Raw genomic sequence first — 16,010 nt, forward strand, 5'->3', positions numbered from 1 at the left:
AATACATTTTTGTCAGTACTTAATGCTTTCAGGTTTGATAGCATAGCATTGAAAATCTTACTAGTTACCATAAGCATAAAGTACATGTAGAACAGAACGTAACATGGAAACAGTCACTTTTCTTGGTGTGTATAGATTAAAAATAATGATTTAACAAGTGCCAGGACTTAAAGCTTCTCCACCACTGCTCCACTCACCAACTCACATTTTTATAAGAAGATATATTTCTGCTACCCACAGAGTTCAAATTAGCAATAATTCATGTGTTGGCATTTTCTTGCTGTTTTTTTTTTTTTTTTTTAATAGCATCCCATTAAACTGAAATCTGCACATTATGCAGCCCAGACTGAGCTCAGCTTCTCAATCCTCCTGCCTCTGGTTTGCACATGCTGGACTTACAGACACACTCTAGCACTCCAACTACCGTTATCTTTTGGTTTTCTTTTTTAATGTTTGATCCACCAAGAATATGATAGCACTGTCTCGGTTTCCTTTGCTGTAGTCAGACATCAGCACGCGGGATCGTGAGTCCTGTGATTCACAATTAACCTGCACCAACCAGTGTGTCTCAGTTAATGAGCATCTGAATTGCTGTTGGGAGGGGCTGTTCAGCTGTAAGGCTTGCTCGCTTCTGTGGTTGGCAGTTCTAGCTTCCTGGTCCTGGTGCTGGCCCACATGGCACTTTAAGAAGGTACAGTGCCTAGGCCAGCCCCAGACTCTACTTTACCTGTCCCCAACAGGTATGCAAGCGATACAGGTAGAGCCACTTCTAGTCATGTGAGATCCAAGGTCATTCTGCACAGTAGCCCCTTTCTGCTAGTTTCCCACCTGCATTTTACGCCATGCGTTGCTGTTCCTCCTGAGTGCCACCTCCCGGTGTTCTGTCATAGGTACCCCGGCTGCATAGCATGTGGGGGCGCTGCTATCTTCTCATCCAGCAGTACTCAGAGGCCCTGATGGCTCTCACCACCATGGCGTCACTCCGAGACCACAGCACACCGGAAACGCTCAGCATTATGGATGACCTTCTCACCTCCCCGGGAAAAAGCAAAAGTGGAAAAGGACACATGCTCGTCATCAGAGTGCCTTCCGTGCAGCTGGCGATGCTGGCCAAGGAGCGGCTGCAGGAGGTTCGAGACAAGCTGGGGCTGCAGTATCGCTTTGAGATCATCCTGGGGAGCCCGGCCTCCGAACTCACTGTTGCACCTCACTTTGTGGCGCGGTTAAAGGTCAGCAAAGGGCAGGCATGCCGTTCGTTTCTGTTTTCCAGGACTCTTGGATAGATGGATCGCGCCGATGACTGAGTTAATAAGTGTTGCACGTGTGTGACTTTGACCTCCCTGACTCCCTAAACTAAAGGCTTTTCCTAATTGACACCAGTTTCTAAAGATCCCGTCAAATCCCTTTCCTAAGCAGTTGGTTTCCAAGGTCTCTACGCACAGGGGCAAACAAATGAGACAAGTTTGCCCCACGGTTCTCGACCTTCTGGCCCACGGCCCTCTGCTGTTTTCTCAACCTCTCAACCCGCTAACTCTTTTCTGTGCATATAGCCTGTGTCGGCTGGAGGTTGCACAGTAGGTAAAGCATTCCCCTTCACCTTAGCACTTGTCTGGAGCAGCTCCCAGCTCCCTTGTATGTGGATTCCCAGTCTGCTTCTTTGTACACTTGCTCTGACCCTAGGCACCCAGGCTGACTGCAGTGACCTGTGGAGGGACTTGGTGCATGATCCAATCAGTCCCCTCTCTGGCTCTGTGTAGCCAGGGACTGCCTGCCTGTCCCCTACTCCTCTGTCAGACATGAACCAACTATCCTAAGCCCTTGCCTTATGCCTGGCCCAGGGCTGAAGGGGTTTCCACCTTGCTGCAGTTTCTTCTCTGCAAAATACAAGATTTGAACCATCTGATTTCCTCAAGCTCTAATTTGGAGATTTTTTTTTTAATTTTTTTAAAAGATGTATTTATTTGTTTTATGTACTTGAGTACACTGTCGCTGTCTTCAGACACACCAGAAGAGGGCATCAGATCCCATTACAGATGGTTGTGAGCCACCATGTGTTTGCTGGGAATTGAACTCAGGACCGCTGGAAGAGCAGACAGTGCTCTAGCCACTGGGCCATCTCTACAGCCCTAACTTGGAAATTTTTATATACTATTCATAAATTACTTTACAAATGGTATGTTTTTCTCTTGTATTATCTAACCTAAACTGAATAGCCCAAAATACTTGATAAGCAACTAGAACAAAAAAATTATTCCCAAACTGAAACTCATAATCATTTATATCAGTTCTGTTTCAGAAATATGTCCACAGCTTATGGGCAAAGACTGAACTTCCCAATTAGATCTGTAGCTTTTCACTAGAGAGGTTCTTCCAAATTTGTAAAGGAGGGACTGCAGTGTGTGTGTTTATCATGAGGTGGCTCTTGGCATTGCTTCAGTGCAGTGGCCATTTGTCATTGGTGATTTTCTTGCTTTGGGAGGGTCACAGGGAGAGAATGCAGCCTAAGTGGCCGTCTTAGAGATGTCTGAAATGCAGACACTTGTGGTTTTGCTGTCATTGAGGCAGCTTCTAAAACTGGTTGTGACAGGTAATCAGGGGGCCTTTCTCTCTGCCTGGACTTTCTTGTGAGTACATGTGTGTCATTAAGGTTTTAGTGATGAAGAAAAATAAAATTATGATTAAAGGCCATGTTTTAGAACATTTCTACAGTGAATAACAATGTCCTCAAAGCCCTCCTGACACTGTGTCACTGAGACATGGGCTTGAGGCAGTCTGAAAACACTAAGGAACTAGAAACAACAGCTATGCACCTAGCAGCACCCTGGGGAACCCACAACTGCTGCTGAGCTCCACTAGGACTGCAGGGTCGTCCCTAACTCTCTGTATCTAGCTCCTGACAGTCTTCGGTCATTTGTTTAGAAGGTCAGTATATTCTGGTAGCAGGACATGCCTTTAATCCCAGCACTTGGGAGACAGAGGCAGGCCGATCTCTGAGTTCAAGGACAGCCTGGTCTACAGAGTGAGTTCCAGGACAGCCAGGGCTACATAGAAAAACCCTGTCTTTAAAAAGGGGGAGGAGGAGAAAAGAAGGGGTTGTAAAAAACTTGTCCCTCTGAGCCACTGTTTAGAAAACACAATGAAGCTGTCTGTCACTCACCTCTGAGTGACAGTGCTTAGGGAAGGGGACACTGGGCTGTCTGCACCCTGGGTGACCGATATCTGAGGGTGTGCCTTATGTGAAGGGCTTCCTATTGATTACTTCCCAAGGCAGTGAAAACCCCTTCATTTATCTGAGTAACTGCTAGATACCGACTGCATAAGAAAGTCCCAGATTCTCAAAACCTTAGTTTTCCCTCATTCTCTCCTTTCTTGTACTATCTGTGAGAGTGAAAATATACACTTCTGCTGGAATGCTCACACCTAAGCAGGACTGACTGCCTCTCAACAGGTGCTTCCTGGGTTACCTGTTCCTTTTAAGCTCCTAGATGCCTTCTCCACTCTCAGAAGGCGTGGGCACCTTTGATCTTCAGTCTCGTGTAAAGGCAACACTGCTCCCATTATATGACCTCATTCTTACATTTAACCTCTTTATCTTCTTATACATTATGGTTAATCGGTCAGAGATGACATATATTAAAATTTTGACCTTGGACAAGTTAAATTTTTAACCTTAAATAAATCAGTGAGTTTGCTCAACAAGCATATGAAACTTCTGTACAGCTGCCTGGTTAGTGTCCAGTATTGAACCAAAATTAACTTGTCCAGTCTTTTATGTTGGCTTAAGTGCCTTGGAAAAAAATGATTCTGAGGCCACCGTAGATCCATGGAAGTCACTACCATTCATCAAAAGGAGCAGGTTGATGGAAAGCATGGCACAGCAGGTTGGCTGGTCACTATTGGTCAAAAGTAAAAGTGAGATGTGTTTCACACTCACTGGAAAACCCCCTCAGCTGGTAAGATATCTTATCAGTTACCCTGATGCCATCCCGGCCTCTTTACCCATGGTAGAATCATGATTTAATGGTGGATTCCAGAATCTAAAATACCTTCAGGAGTATTCCTGTTGTCAGGAAGAACAGAAGCACAGTGGGAAGAGCATTGAGTAAAATTACTCCAGTTCCAGGACTATCTGCTCTGAGTGGGGCAATTCATTGTCCCCCTTGAGTGCAGGGGCGTGGGACTGATGTCCTTCTGAAGAAGGCATTTGTTTGGAGGCAGAGTCTCAAGTAGCTGAGGTTGGCCTTAAATGTACTATGTAGCTGAGCATGACCTTAAAACCTAGTCTCCTCCCACTTCCTCTTCTTCCTCATGAGCACCACCGTTACAGGCATATGCCACCATGCCAGGCCCCACAGTGTGTATAAGGTGGATATGGGCACCCACAGAAGTCAGAAGAGGAATCAGATCCTTCTGAAGTTGTGGGTGGCCTGAAATGGGTGCAGGGGGCCGAACCCCACTCCTGTGTTCTTTAACTGCTGGAACATCATTCCAACCTGGGAATGTATTTTTTTAATATTTCTAGGTTGATTTTCTTTTTTTTTTTCATCCAAGTTCCATAAAAAATATGTGACTATGTTTCCCCTCCCCCAACACTTCTCAGACCATCCCACCTTCCTACCCACCCAACTTTATGTTCTTTCTTTCCCTTTTAAAACAAAGCCCATAAAAATGAAAACCAGAACACATAAGCCAAAAACCAATAAGACAAAAAGGTCCATGAAAGGGGCGGGTCCTGTTTCATGTCAGCCAACTACTCCTGGGCCTGGAACTGACCTGGAGTGTGGTTGATGAACCCAGTAACACTCATTGAATTCAGAGATCCAAGGGGTGTGCCAACACAGCCTCAACAACATCTTACTTCTTAGTTCTTGTCTGATGAAGCATTGTCAGAAGTGTCAGTTAAGCCCTGCCGGAAAGTTGACATAAAGCCTACTTACGTTCTACACGTGTGATAAGTAGTAATCTTTGAAACCTCTCCACTTGAATTGGTCTATTTTCTTTCTGTTCTGAACTGGAAACAGCTGAGGGTGTGACGTTGTTGTTGGAGTGCTGGGCACACATGACATCCTCTATTGGATCCCCAGCACTGCAGAAAACCAGTTGTGGTGATACACAACTGTAATCTCAGCCCTTGGGAGGCAGAGGCAGGAGACTCACATGTCCAGTTTTATCCTCAACTACACATCAAGTCTAAGGCTAGCCTTGGGCATCTCAGTCAAAACCAAAACAAACATTTACAGATGCCTCATCCTTGAACACCTTTCAAAAGTGGATTTTCCTCATGCATTATAGTCATGTTTTCAAGACTAATGTCCAAGTTATTACAGGATCTGCATAGATAAGTGGTTTTTTGGGTTGCGCGAGGAATGAATGTTTTATAGGTACTTGGTAAAATTAGGAGCAGATTGTATTTCTTTTCAAGTAAGGGCAGTTGGGTTTGCTTTTGGCCCAATCTGGTCAGTCTTGCAAACGTTGGAGGCCTCACACCAAACATTGCTTGTCAGGTTGGGTGGGAAATTGAGCCTACAGTTCTGTGTCTAGGAAAGTTCTACCCCTAAGTTATATCCCCTAGTCCTTTTTTACCTTTTATTTTTATGCATGTCTCATTAAGTTGCTCACAGTAACCTTGAATTTTAAATGAGGAGTTTTAATAATTTCTTCTGTATCTCTTCTGCAGACCTGGAGAGGAAACGATCAAGAAGAATGGATCCCTCGGACATACCAAGACTTGGAAGGTCTGCCCTGCATAGTGATATTAACTGGCAAAGACCCTCTTGGAGAAACTTTTCCCAGGTACGATGTGAATCTGCGGCTCCATGGTTCCAAGGCTGAACTTCCGCCTGACTGATGAACCAACTTCGGTTGTCTGGCAGTAATTGTTTCGTGCGGGGACAAAAAGAAATAGAGCCTCATTCATTTTCTTTCAGATTTCCAGAACCACCGGTTCTGGAATGGGACCAAGCCACAGAGGAAAAGCAGTTATCCCAGAGCAAAGCCACCAGAGAAACTGAAGAGGAAAGGCCCAAGATAGACAGACAGACAGATGATAGATAGGTATTCAAATATATACATATATATGCTAGATGGACAGATAGAAATGATAAATGGATGGATGGATGGATGGATAGATAGATAGATAGATAGATAGACAGACAGACAGACAGATAGACAGATAGATAGATGATAGATAGACAGACAGACAGACAGACAGACAGATAGATAGATAGATAGATAGATATAGATAGATGATAGATAGATAGATGATAGACAGATAGATAGATAGACAGACAGACAGACTGACAGACAGACGGACAGACAGACAGATAGATAGATAGATAGATAGATAGATAGCTGGCTGGATGATAGAGTTTAAAGCACTTTGTCTTTGTTATTCTGATGTTCCAAACTCCCTCAGGACCTAGGGGCTATAGATGGGAAGGCAATAGCAATAAAAGCGTCAGCTGTTGTCTGTGTGCCAGCCACCTCTTCCCCTGCGTCAACCTTGTAAGCCAGCCTTTCATAATCATGCTCTTGCCTTTGCTTTTTAGTGACACTGGAGCTGAAACCCAGGGCCTCATACATGGTACACACATCTGCCATCGAACTATATCTCTAGTCCCCTGTCCTCTTTTGTACTTCAGGAACACGGGAAGTGAAGCACAGGGAAATACGGCTAGGTGGGAGGTGACAGCTGAGATTTAGAGCAGACTCGGCCCATACTGAAACCTGTGGTCTTCATGGTCCCATGGATCACAGGACCTCAGGCATGTGTCTGTGTGGGAGGGACATGCCACCAATATGGTTCCTTCTACACAGGTCCTTAAAGTACTGTGACCTGCGATTAATTGACTCAAGCTATTTAACGCGAACGGCCTTGGAGCAAGAGGTGGGCCTGGCATGCTGCTACGTCTCGAAAGAAGTCATCCGAGGGCCTGCTGCTGCCCTGGACCTCAGTGGGAAGGAAGCTGAGAGAGTCCCCACCAGTGAGAATGACTCTGAGGAGCTGCTCATCGACTTGGAGCGGCCACAGAGCAATAGCAGCGCTGTCACGGGAACCTCAGGTCAGAACTCCCCTCCATAAGGTAGAGCTGGGTTCTGAGCACCAAGGTCTCCAAGCAGTGCAGAGACCGCCTCTCCAGACTTCAGCTGCTCAGAGGCTGCTTGCAAAGCAGGAAGGCCAAGTAGGCACAGCTTTCTCCAGGTTTAACCAGGAGCTTAGTGACAGGCAAAAACCATAATCAGTTTGCCTCACAGCCTGCTCCCTGATGCCTCTCCAGTTACTCCGGAGTTCACATTTGCATTAATACCATTTTCAGTCTAGAGATAGAAGCTCTACGGTTGTATTAGGTTTGCTTAGTGTCTGGCACAAATGTTTGGATGGATGGATGGATGGATGGATGGATGGATGGATGGATGGATGACTAGTTTTCTTAAGTACTTATTGTCAAGTGTTTCTACACTGTAGGCTTTTCAGGGGCTGCTAGTTCTGAGCACAGAGCCTGGTATAAATTTTCTTTTAGTGAATTGTAATACAGCAAATGCAGCCCTATTTCCAGATTTTTTGTTATGAAAGTAATAAAGCTTAATGTAGAAAAATTAGATGATCTATCAAAGTTCAAGGAAGAGATTGAAGTGAAGCACTCCCACCAAAGGCAGCCCTGTGCCCCGCCCACCCGCGGAGTTAGCGTGGAGATCAGGTCTTGCCCAACATGCACTAACTTGTGCCCAGAAACTCCTGTCTTCCATTTGACTCTGTCAGTCACTGTAGGGCTCCTCAATTTTCCTGAAACCAGCTCAGAAAAAGCCAGAGAATAATACAAGTTAACAGAATGAGGGGAAATATTATCTCTGGGATCTTGGGAATATGAGGCCAGGAAGGAAAATGAATAGAGGGGTGGGAAATGAGGGGGGAAGGGAGATGAGTGGGTGGGAGGGAAATGGGGAGGGGAAGGGAAGTGAGTGTGTATGGGAAGGAACTGTCCTCTTTCTAGTGGCTCTCTTTAAAAAGAGATTTTAAAATTATCTTATGTGTGTGAGTATTTTGACTACATGTATGTAGATATACCACCTGAATGCCTAGTTCCCACGGAGGTCAGAAGAGGGCATCAGGTCCCCCGGAACTGGAGTTATTAACAGTTGCGAACTGTCATGTGGGTACTGGTAACTGAGCCCCTGTCTTCTGCAAGCACAGCAAATGCTCTTAGCAGCTGAAGTGTCACTCTATCTTCCCAACTAGTGGCTTCTTAGTCACACCCTTCCTCCACTGTCTGCCACACTCTCCAACAGTGTCCTGACTTAACTTGCTCTGATAAACCCACAAAAGTCTCATGACAAAGCCCTGCTCAACACCAAAAACTCAGACCTTACAGACCCTAGCCCCTGGGCTCCCTCAGGGATGCTGAGGCTGAAAGTGGGAGGAAGAGTGTCTGACGTCATGTGTGCACTATGCCGATGGGCACACATGTATCTTCCCACAATGTCAGAACTTGGTAACAAACCCACTAGGTATTAACGCTCATATCACAGCACACAATCAATGTATGTACATATGGATGGATAGATGTACATATGTGTGTATGTATGTATCTATAGATGTATATAAATGGGTCAGAATGAAAACAGGTCAAAGAGGCTACAGAAGAGTTCAGGATGTTCAGAAGTGTCAGAGAAACAGATTGTATTTAAAACAAACCAGTCAAAACCCAGGAGGAGCTGCAGAGTTTCAACTGCTAGATGAAAGGCTGAGGCAGGGTTCAAGAGCAGGAATGGAAAGTCCAGGTCCAGGTCCAGGTAGGGAGCAGGTAGACAGGCTGGCCAGCCCACCCATAGACTATGGCAACAGCAGGGAGCTCCGCCCAAGTTGTAAGAGCACCAAGAGCATCCTTGGTCCTTCGCGGCAGATGGCAGGTTGCTGTGGCGCTACACTGTCATAGTGCCCAATAAGTTCTGTATGGTTTAAATACACTCATGTCCCCTGCCGTCTCAGTTCACCCAGTAAACTTACAGGGTGGCTCCCTTCCTACTCCCCGGAAGATACTGGTCATTCAGAACTGGATGTGTGGCCCACAGATGGTGCAGTTTCTCAGCCCATGCAGGCTGATGCAGCCATTCTCCTTAGAAATGGAGTCGACAGCACTGTTTTATACACAGCAGCCAGAAGTCTCCATAGTCACAGAGATAGTAAAGAGCCTCGGTTTTTGAGAAAAATACTTTTACTCTTTTTAATAGGTGCATGCGCGCTTGCTTGCGTGCTTGCCTGTGAGTCTGGGGAGATGTGTGCACAAGGATGCAGTGCCCACTGAGGCCATAGACACTGAATCCTCTGGAGTGGCAGGCCTTTGTGAGCCACCTAACATGGGTGCTGGGACTTAAACTTGGGGTCTCTGAAGAGCAGTGTATGCTCTTAACTGCCGAGCCATCTCTCTAACCCAGGAAAGGTTTGCTTTCAACAACTACAGTTAATGGTTAGTCTCCCATGGCCGGGATTGGAACTGCAGAGCTGGACAGCACCTATCTGAGCACAGAGAGGGTCTTCAACCATGAGTATTAGGAAGCGCACCTACTACAGGAAAGATTAACGTTTACAGAGTAAAGACACTGGAGACTCAGCTCCTCGCCTGGAGCAGGTCTAATGTCTGCCCCTCCTGTGAAGACATTCCTACCTTGGTTCAGGAAATGGCTACAGACCGTAAACTTTGAGGTGTAAAGTTCTCAGCCACCAAGGTAGCAAGTGGCACTGAGAAAGACTTGCTGTGAAGCCTGTGAGGTCACTGCTACCTGAGAGAGGAGCTGAAATCACACTTTAATAGAAGGACTACTTCTAAAACCTGAGGGAATGCTCCAGGAGAGGAACCAGAGGCTGCACAGCACTAGGACCCGGTGACCCAGTGGCCCTGATGGGCTTCCTGGAGAAAGGTGTCATCCAGGGGGACAATCTAGGAAGGAAGCTAGATGAAACAGACCCTGTTATCATAGCTGTTGTCTCCCGCTGGCCAACCCCACCCACAACCCAGGGCAAGGGGACAGGAGGAGAGTGAGAGACTGAGGCAGAAAGACAGACAGACATTCCATCACTGTGTCTGGTTGGTTTGGGGGTTTGGTATTTTGTTTTGTTTTGGCTTTGGGGCGGAGGTCATCAGTCGTTTTTACCTCCTGACCTTGACATCAGGGAGGGTGGGAGTAGGGATGACTTACACTGTCCTCTTCCAGGTTCCCTCATGGAGAACGGGGTGAGTTCTTCTAGCATGGCTGGCAAAACCCAGCAGCAGCCTCTGACCCCCACCGCCAGCGTTCGGCTGGATGAAGGGGTCTCCGCCAGCACTGCTGTGTCTGGGGAGATCCTGGAGCAGGAGTGTGACTCCTTGGGTCCTCCGATGGCCAGTAGCACCATCTCCAAGCCTTCTTCATCCTCATCCTCAAATGCCCAGGCTCTTCCGTGGTCAGGGCAGCCCGGGGGCCTGCACCCAGCCCTGCCTCCAGTGGTGATCTTATCCAAAGCTGCATACAGCCTGCTGGGATCCCAGAAGGGTGGCAGGCTGCCACCTTCCTCATCCTTGCTGCCCCATGCTGACGTGGCCTGGGTGAGCTCCCTGCGGCCAGGCATGCACAAGGACATGAACAGCGAGGAGCAGTCCCTTTATTACCGTCAGTGGACCTCAGCCCGGCAGCACCACGCTGACTACAGCAACCAGCCTGACCCCATCTCAGGGGCCCGAACCTTGCACCCAAGGCGGCTGCTGCTCACTGGTCCCCCCCAGGTAGGGACAGAACAGGGTGGACCCTCTCTTGGCTGTCAGGGGACATCTTGTGGGTTGGCAGGGATGGCAAAAGACCTCTTCAGACCTCAGCTGAAGAACCAAAGTGTGAAAGAAATGTCTTTTCTTTTTCCTTTCCTCGATTGAAAACATCTACGTCAGGTGGGAAAGACTGGCTCCTACTTACAGTTCCTCAGGATCCTTTTCCGAATGCTCATCCGGCTGCTGGAGGTAGATGTGTATGATGAGGAAGAGATAAACTCAGGTGAGGCTTGACAGCATGGCCCAGGCATGAGGCCCCAGAGCCAGGATGTGTCACCCTCTAGGTATCTAGGGCACCTAAGCTGCAAAGCTGTCTTGAGGCTGTAGATGCCCAGCAAGTTATTCCAAATGAACTGTGGCTCTAAACTTCCAGGGGCCTCTCCATTGGGCAGAAAGTTGTGTTTCGTACAGCTTTGGTAGATAGGTTCTTTGCCTAAGCAGGTAAACCCTATGGTTCTTGCTCGTCCTATACTTCTTGGCATCACAACCTTTGATTTCACCCAAGATGTGGCTACAGAAGTCATGTGATATCCCCCTGGTCTGCCATGGCATCCTCTGTCACTTTCTATCCCATACACTTAGACTTGCCAACTGCTACTCAAGGTAGAACTTTGGGCAGAAATCAAACGTCATTTATATTAAAAAGATAATAGCTGTGGTCTATCTAGTCTTGGGCTTTCCCCAGAGCAGTTCATGCAGCATTAGACAATTATTACACATTATTGTGCACATGTGTGTAAGGAAGGGGTGCATGGCCACGGGCACGTGTTGGGGCAAGAGGACAGCTTTAGGGTGCCCGTTTTCTCTTTCCACCACATGGTTCCTCTACTCAGGTCACTGAGCGGGCTGCAAAGCACCTGGAATACTGAGCTAGCCTCAACTACATTTTGAACTTACACATTAATGTCTCTGAGACCTACAAGAATCTGGTACTTTGAGGGGTTAAGTTTGTGCCCAGAGGGCTGAGATAAAGATTCAGGCTCTGGAAATGCCCAAAGGCCAGCACCGGGGTAAAGCTTTTGTCTTCACTGCTCTTGGGGTCCTGTAAGGGGTACGGGAGGGAACGCGTGTGTGCTGGAGTACACAGCACACAGGCAGTTCTAGTGCCCCACACACACTGGGACTGTGCTCACTGCAGCCTAAAGGCTCAGCTAGCCTCTGGCTCGGTGTTTAGGCAGTAACCCCAGCTAAAGCAGGAGGGGGTACCTCAAGGCTTGCTTGGGCACAGATCCAAGCTGAACCTGGTCAATCTAGTGAGAACCCACATTAGTCAGGGTTCTCTAGAAGTACCGAACTGTTAGAGTAAATCTATTTCTATTAAGATGGGGTGTATTAGAGTGGCTTACAGGCTGTAGTCTGCCCAATGCAACAATGGCTCTCTCCCGATAGAAAGGTCAAGAGTCTGACGGTTGTTCCGTCCACCAAGCCGTGTATCTCTGCTGGTCTTTGTCTACAATAAAATTCCTGCCGTAGCAGCAGGCTAGACAAACTTGCTAGCAAGAGTGAGGGCAAGCAGGCGCTCCCTCTTCCATGCCTTTAGTACTGCCGCCCGGTGAGCCCACATTTAAAACGGGTCTTCTGACTTCAAACAGTCCAGGCAAGAAGTTCCGTCACGGATGTACCCAGCTCCACGAGTTTTAGTTGATTTCAGATGTGGTCAAATTGACACCCAGGATTAGCCATCCTTCGCTCCAGTTTTTATACAGTCTGGGGCCACGGCTCCGTGGTGAGGGCTTGCCTGGGACGTGTGATGCTGCCCGTTCAGCCCCTACTACTGAGAAACAACAATAACTAAATTACCCAGCATATGAATGCCTCAAAAGCCCACCGCTAAAGCTGAGAGTTTTGGTCATCTGAATCAGTATGTTCTTAAGGAGAACTGGCAGACTCTGGATCTAATGGACACATAAAAACTAATTCAAGGCTGCTGAGGGGTAACTCCTCTTCCCAGTGAAAAGTCTGAAGGAATCATTGTGGTTCCTTCTACGCTGAGATAAGAGCTCGTTTTTCAGAAACCCCTCCCTTTGTGCTTCAAGGAGGTGGTGGTTTGGAGGGAAGGAGGTGAGCCCACCTGTCCTGTGCCCTGCCCTAGATCACACTGAGAACAACGACCTAAGCCAGTCAGAGGGAGAGCCCTGGCCTGACATCGAGACCTTCAGCAAAATGCCTTTCGATGTCAGCGTACACAATCCCAAGTACAGTCTGACAAGCCTGGTCTACAGCGAGAAGCTGGCTGGGGTCAAACAAGGTCAGTACACACAGAGTCAGGCTTGGCTCTGTGGAGGTCAAGGGAACTCCAAATCAGGACTTGAGGTGGGCCAGGGAGACAGTCCACTCCTCTGAGAAAAGCATAATAATTCTGGTTTTCACTCTGACACATGAACACACACAGACACACAGACACACAGACACACACACACACACACACACACGAACACACACACACATACACACACATACACACGCACACGCACACACACACACACACACACACACACACACACACACACACACACACACACGCACGCGCACACACACACACACTCCTCTGAAAAGTCCTTCGGAGCAATGAGCATTTCTTTCCAAGCTGCATGTATGATGGCAATAACCGTTTCTCATCCCTTTACACGAAGAAGTAACAAAGGAATACAGAGCTGAGGAGACCCGGAAGCGAGAAACCATGTCTATGATGCTGACCAAGTACGCGGCCTACAATACCTTCCACCACTGTGAGCAGTGCCACCAGTACCTGGACTTCACCCCTGCTTCCCAGGTGCAGCCTCTGCCCTTGCCTGCCAGCCCTGCCCCCGACCCCGTGTGGACCCTGTCTGTGAGGTGGAAAGAGTAGGGTGAAACTTGAGACTCAGGCTTCAGGCCCCAGGGAAACTCTGTCACTCAGCATTTGTCTCCTCCCCCATCTTCCTCCTCAGACAGAAACTTACTGTTCAGGCTGGCCTCGAACTCACAATCCTCCAGCATACTGTATGGATTTACAGGCATGCCTACCATCCCTAGCTTTATGTTCCCACATTTGGGGTGTTAGGTATACATACATCCCGGACACTTGTAAATGATAATGCATATTCTGGCACTCCCAGCCCCTTAAGCATCCTTTTGCCTAGTGTGTCTTTGCACACAGAAGGAGGAAACAGTTCCATGTTATTTCCCGATCTCCCCATTTCTCTCCTGGAGCTTTATGTCTTGGCACTGAGCACCTGAGACCCTGTTACTTCAAGGCTGTGCTAAGCAAATTCCCCAAACCATGACTCCCATGGTTCTCAGGACCATGACTCCCACCCCCACCCCAGCCCCTTAAAAGCATATTCTGAAATTCAATAGACACTAGAAAGAATGCATTGAAAACTAGGTTACAAGTTAACTGTTTACCTGTTGAATCCATTTGTTTCTTGGTGGGTTACTAGTCTGCTGACGATTTTTCAAATTGTGTATGCATGCGCGTATACAGGCATGCATGCAGGAGCTAGCTCCCCCACTACACCATTGTGGCCTGTGGAGCTCAAACCCAGAACACCAGGCGTGGTTGCAAGCCCTTTCCCTGATAAGACCTGGCCACAGTTTTTTATAGAAGGCATACTTAGTGTCTTGGCCTATGAATTATAGGTGTTTAGAAACTTTCTACATGAAAACCCCTCTTGACATTAATTATAAAACAAATAATGTATCTCTACATTTGTGTTGTTGAACAAACTAGAATTTTTTTAAAAATTGTTAATTTTTCTGAAATATAATACTTAGGTTAAAGCTATTAGAAAACTTACCTGGATTATAAGTGCTAATGAAAATTTGTTATCCTTCCATTAAACCAATTACTGGTTTCACGGTATGGCCCATAAAGACCCATTTTATAATTACTCACGGGGATGGGTTTCTGAGCATGTGAACTTCCCAACAACTTTACAGACTGGCTGAGTTTATTCTTGACTTTCATGAGTCACATGGTCTTTCCCTGATGCCAGAGTTCTTCACCAAATGTTGGAATCCCTTCATCCTCCACTGTAACCAGAGAAGATGGTGCCACAACACATTTTAACTCTAGTCCTGTCTAAGATCTGATACTTAAAAGTGTTCGGTCTGAGTCAGAGCAGAACTGTCCTGTGACTGGTGGAGCAGGTGTAGAGCTGGGCAGCCTGTAGAGCTGTCTGCCTTTAAGACAGCATTTGTCCTAAAGGTATGAGGAGCACGGGCAGTGCCGATGGGGCTACACAGTTGGCTCCTGCACCAGGGACAGCTAGTAGATGAAAAAGCCTTACATGCTGTTCCGCACAGCCAAAATGTCTAGTGGCTTTTTCATGTCAGATACTGTGTCAAACTGGCCTGGAAGTTTGAAGACCGTGTACTGACCTTCTCTCTCTCCTTTGCAAATCTAGATGTCTGACTCCACCCTTCATGCATTCACATTTTCCTCTTCTATGCTGGGAGAAGAGGTCCAACTCTATTTCATCATCCCCAAGTCCAAAGAGAGTCATTTTGTCTTCAGTAAGCAGGGCAGACATCTGGAAAGCATGCGGCTGCCCCTGGTTTCTGACAAGGTGGGAAAGGGTGTTGGGTGAGGGCTTTGGGCCCTGGGTGGAGGTTCTCTGAGCTGCCAGCATCTAAGAGTTTACAATCCCATTCTGGTTTCTCGTCTTTTCCTTTCCACAGAATCTAAATGCAGTCAAGAGCCCTATTTTCACTCCTTCCAGTGGCCGCCATGAGCATGGGCTCCTAAACCTTTTCCACGCCATGGAAGGCATCAGCCACCTTCACCTCCTGGTAGTCAAAGAATATGAGATGCCTCTCTACAGAAAATACTGGCCCAACCACATCATGCTGGTGCTTCCTGGCATGTTCAATAATGCAGGCGTGGGTAAGAGTGCCCTTGGGCTGGGAGAAGGGCTGAGAAAACAAACTGAACTCTACCTTTGCTGTGTCTTCCAGAGGCTGCCTTTGGGAATTGCCCTGCCCTGTGAGCAGGAGTCTTTTAAGTCTGAGCTCCCCTCCCCCATTCTGTAGTTTTACAGACTCTAACATTTTTTTGCTCAGTTTTTCAGAATGTTTAACTTCTGAAGACTAGTAAAAACTAAAACACTGGAATATTGAACACCCTGAAAAGGGTTAGGAAGTCTTCTTAGTATAGACTCCCAATATTTCTGGCCAGGGCATTCTAGGGCCAGCATGTATGTATGAGAAATGGCATATCCATAGTGTAGGGGG

The 16,010-nt window shown here is 47.3% G+C and overlaps 1 protein-coding gene across 1 annotated transcript in view; it reads left to right on the plus strand.

Moving 5' to 3' along the window:
- Positions 1-890: 890 nt before the first annotated feature.
- Positions 891-16,010, plus strand: part of GREB1L (GREB1 like retinoic acid receptor coactivator) — a gene marked incomplete at both ends in the record, with an annotated part of 30,049 nt that continues 14,929 nt past the window's right edge. The window contains 9 exons of the mRNA XM_080920512.1: positions 891-1,229; positions 5,678-5,793; positions 6,817-7,061; positions 10,210-10,757; positions 10,917-11,019; positions 12,889-13,044; positions 13,430-13,569; positions 15,185-15,346; positions 15,459-15,663. Coding sequence (XP_080776638.1) covers positions 891-1,229; positions 5,678-5,793; positions 6,817-7,061; positions 10,210-10,757; positions 10,917-11,019; positions 12,889-13,044; positions 13,430-13,569; positions 15,185-15,346; positions 15,459-15,663 — 2,014 coding nt within the window. The remainder of the gene's footprint in view (positions 1,230-5,677; positions 5,794-6,816; positions 7,062-10,209; positions 10,758-10,916; positions 11,020-12,888; positions 13,045-13,429; positions 13,570-15,184; positions 15,347-15,458; positions 15,664-16,010) is intronic.

This window comes from Micromys minutus (genome assembly GCF_963924665.1).
Source record: "Micromys minutus genome assembly, chromosome: 8".
NCBI lineage: Eukaryota > Metazoa > Chordata > Mammalia > Rodentia > Muridae > Micromys > Micromys minutus.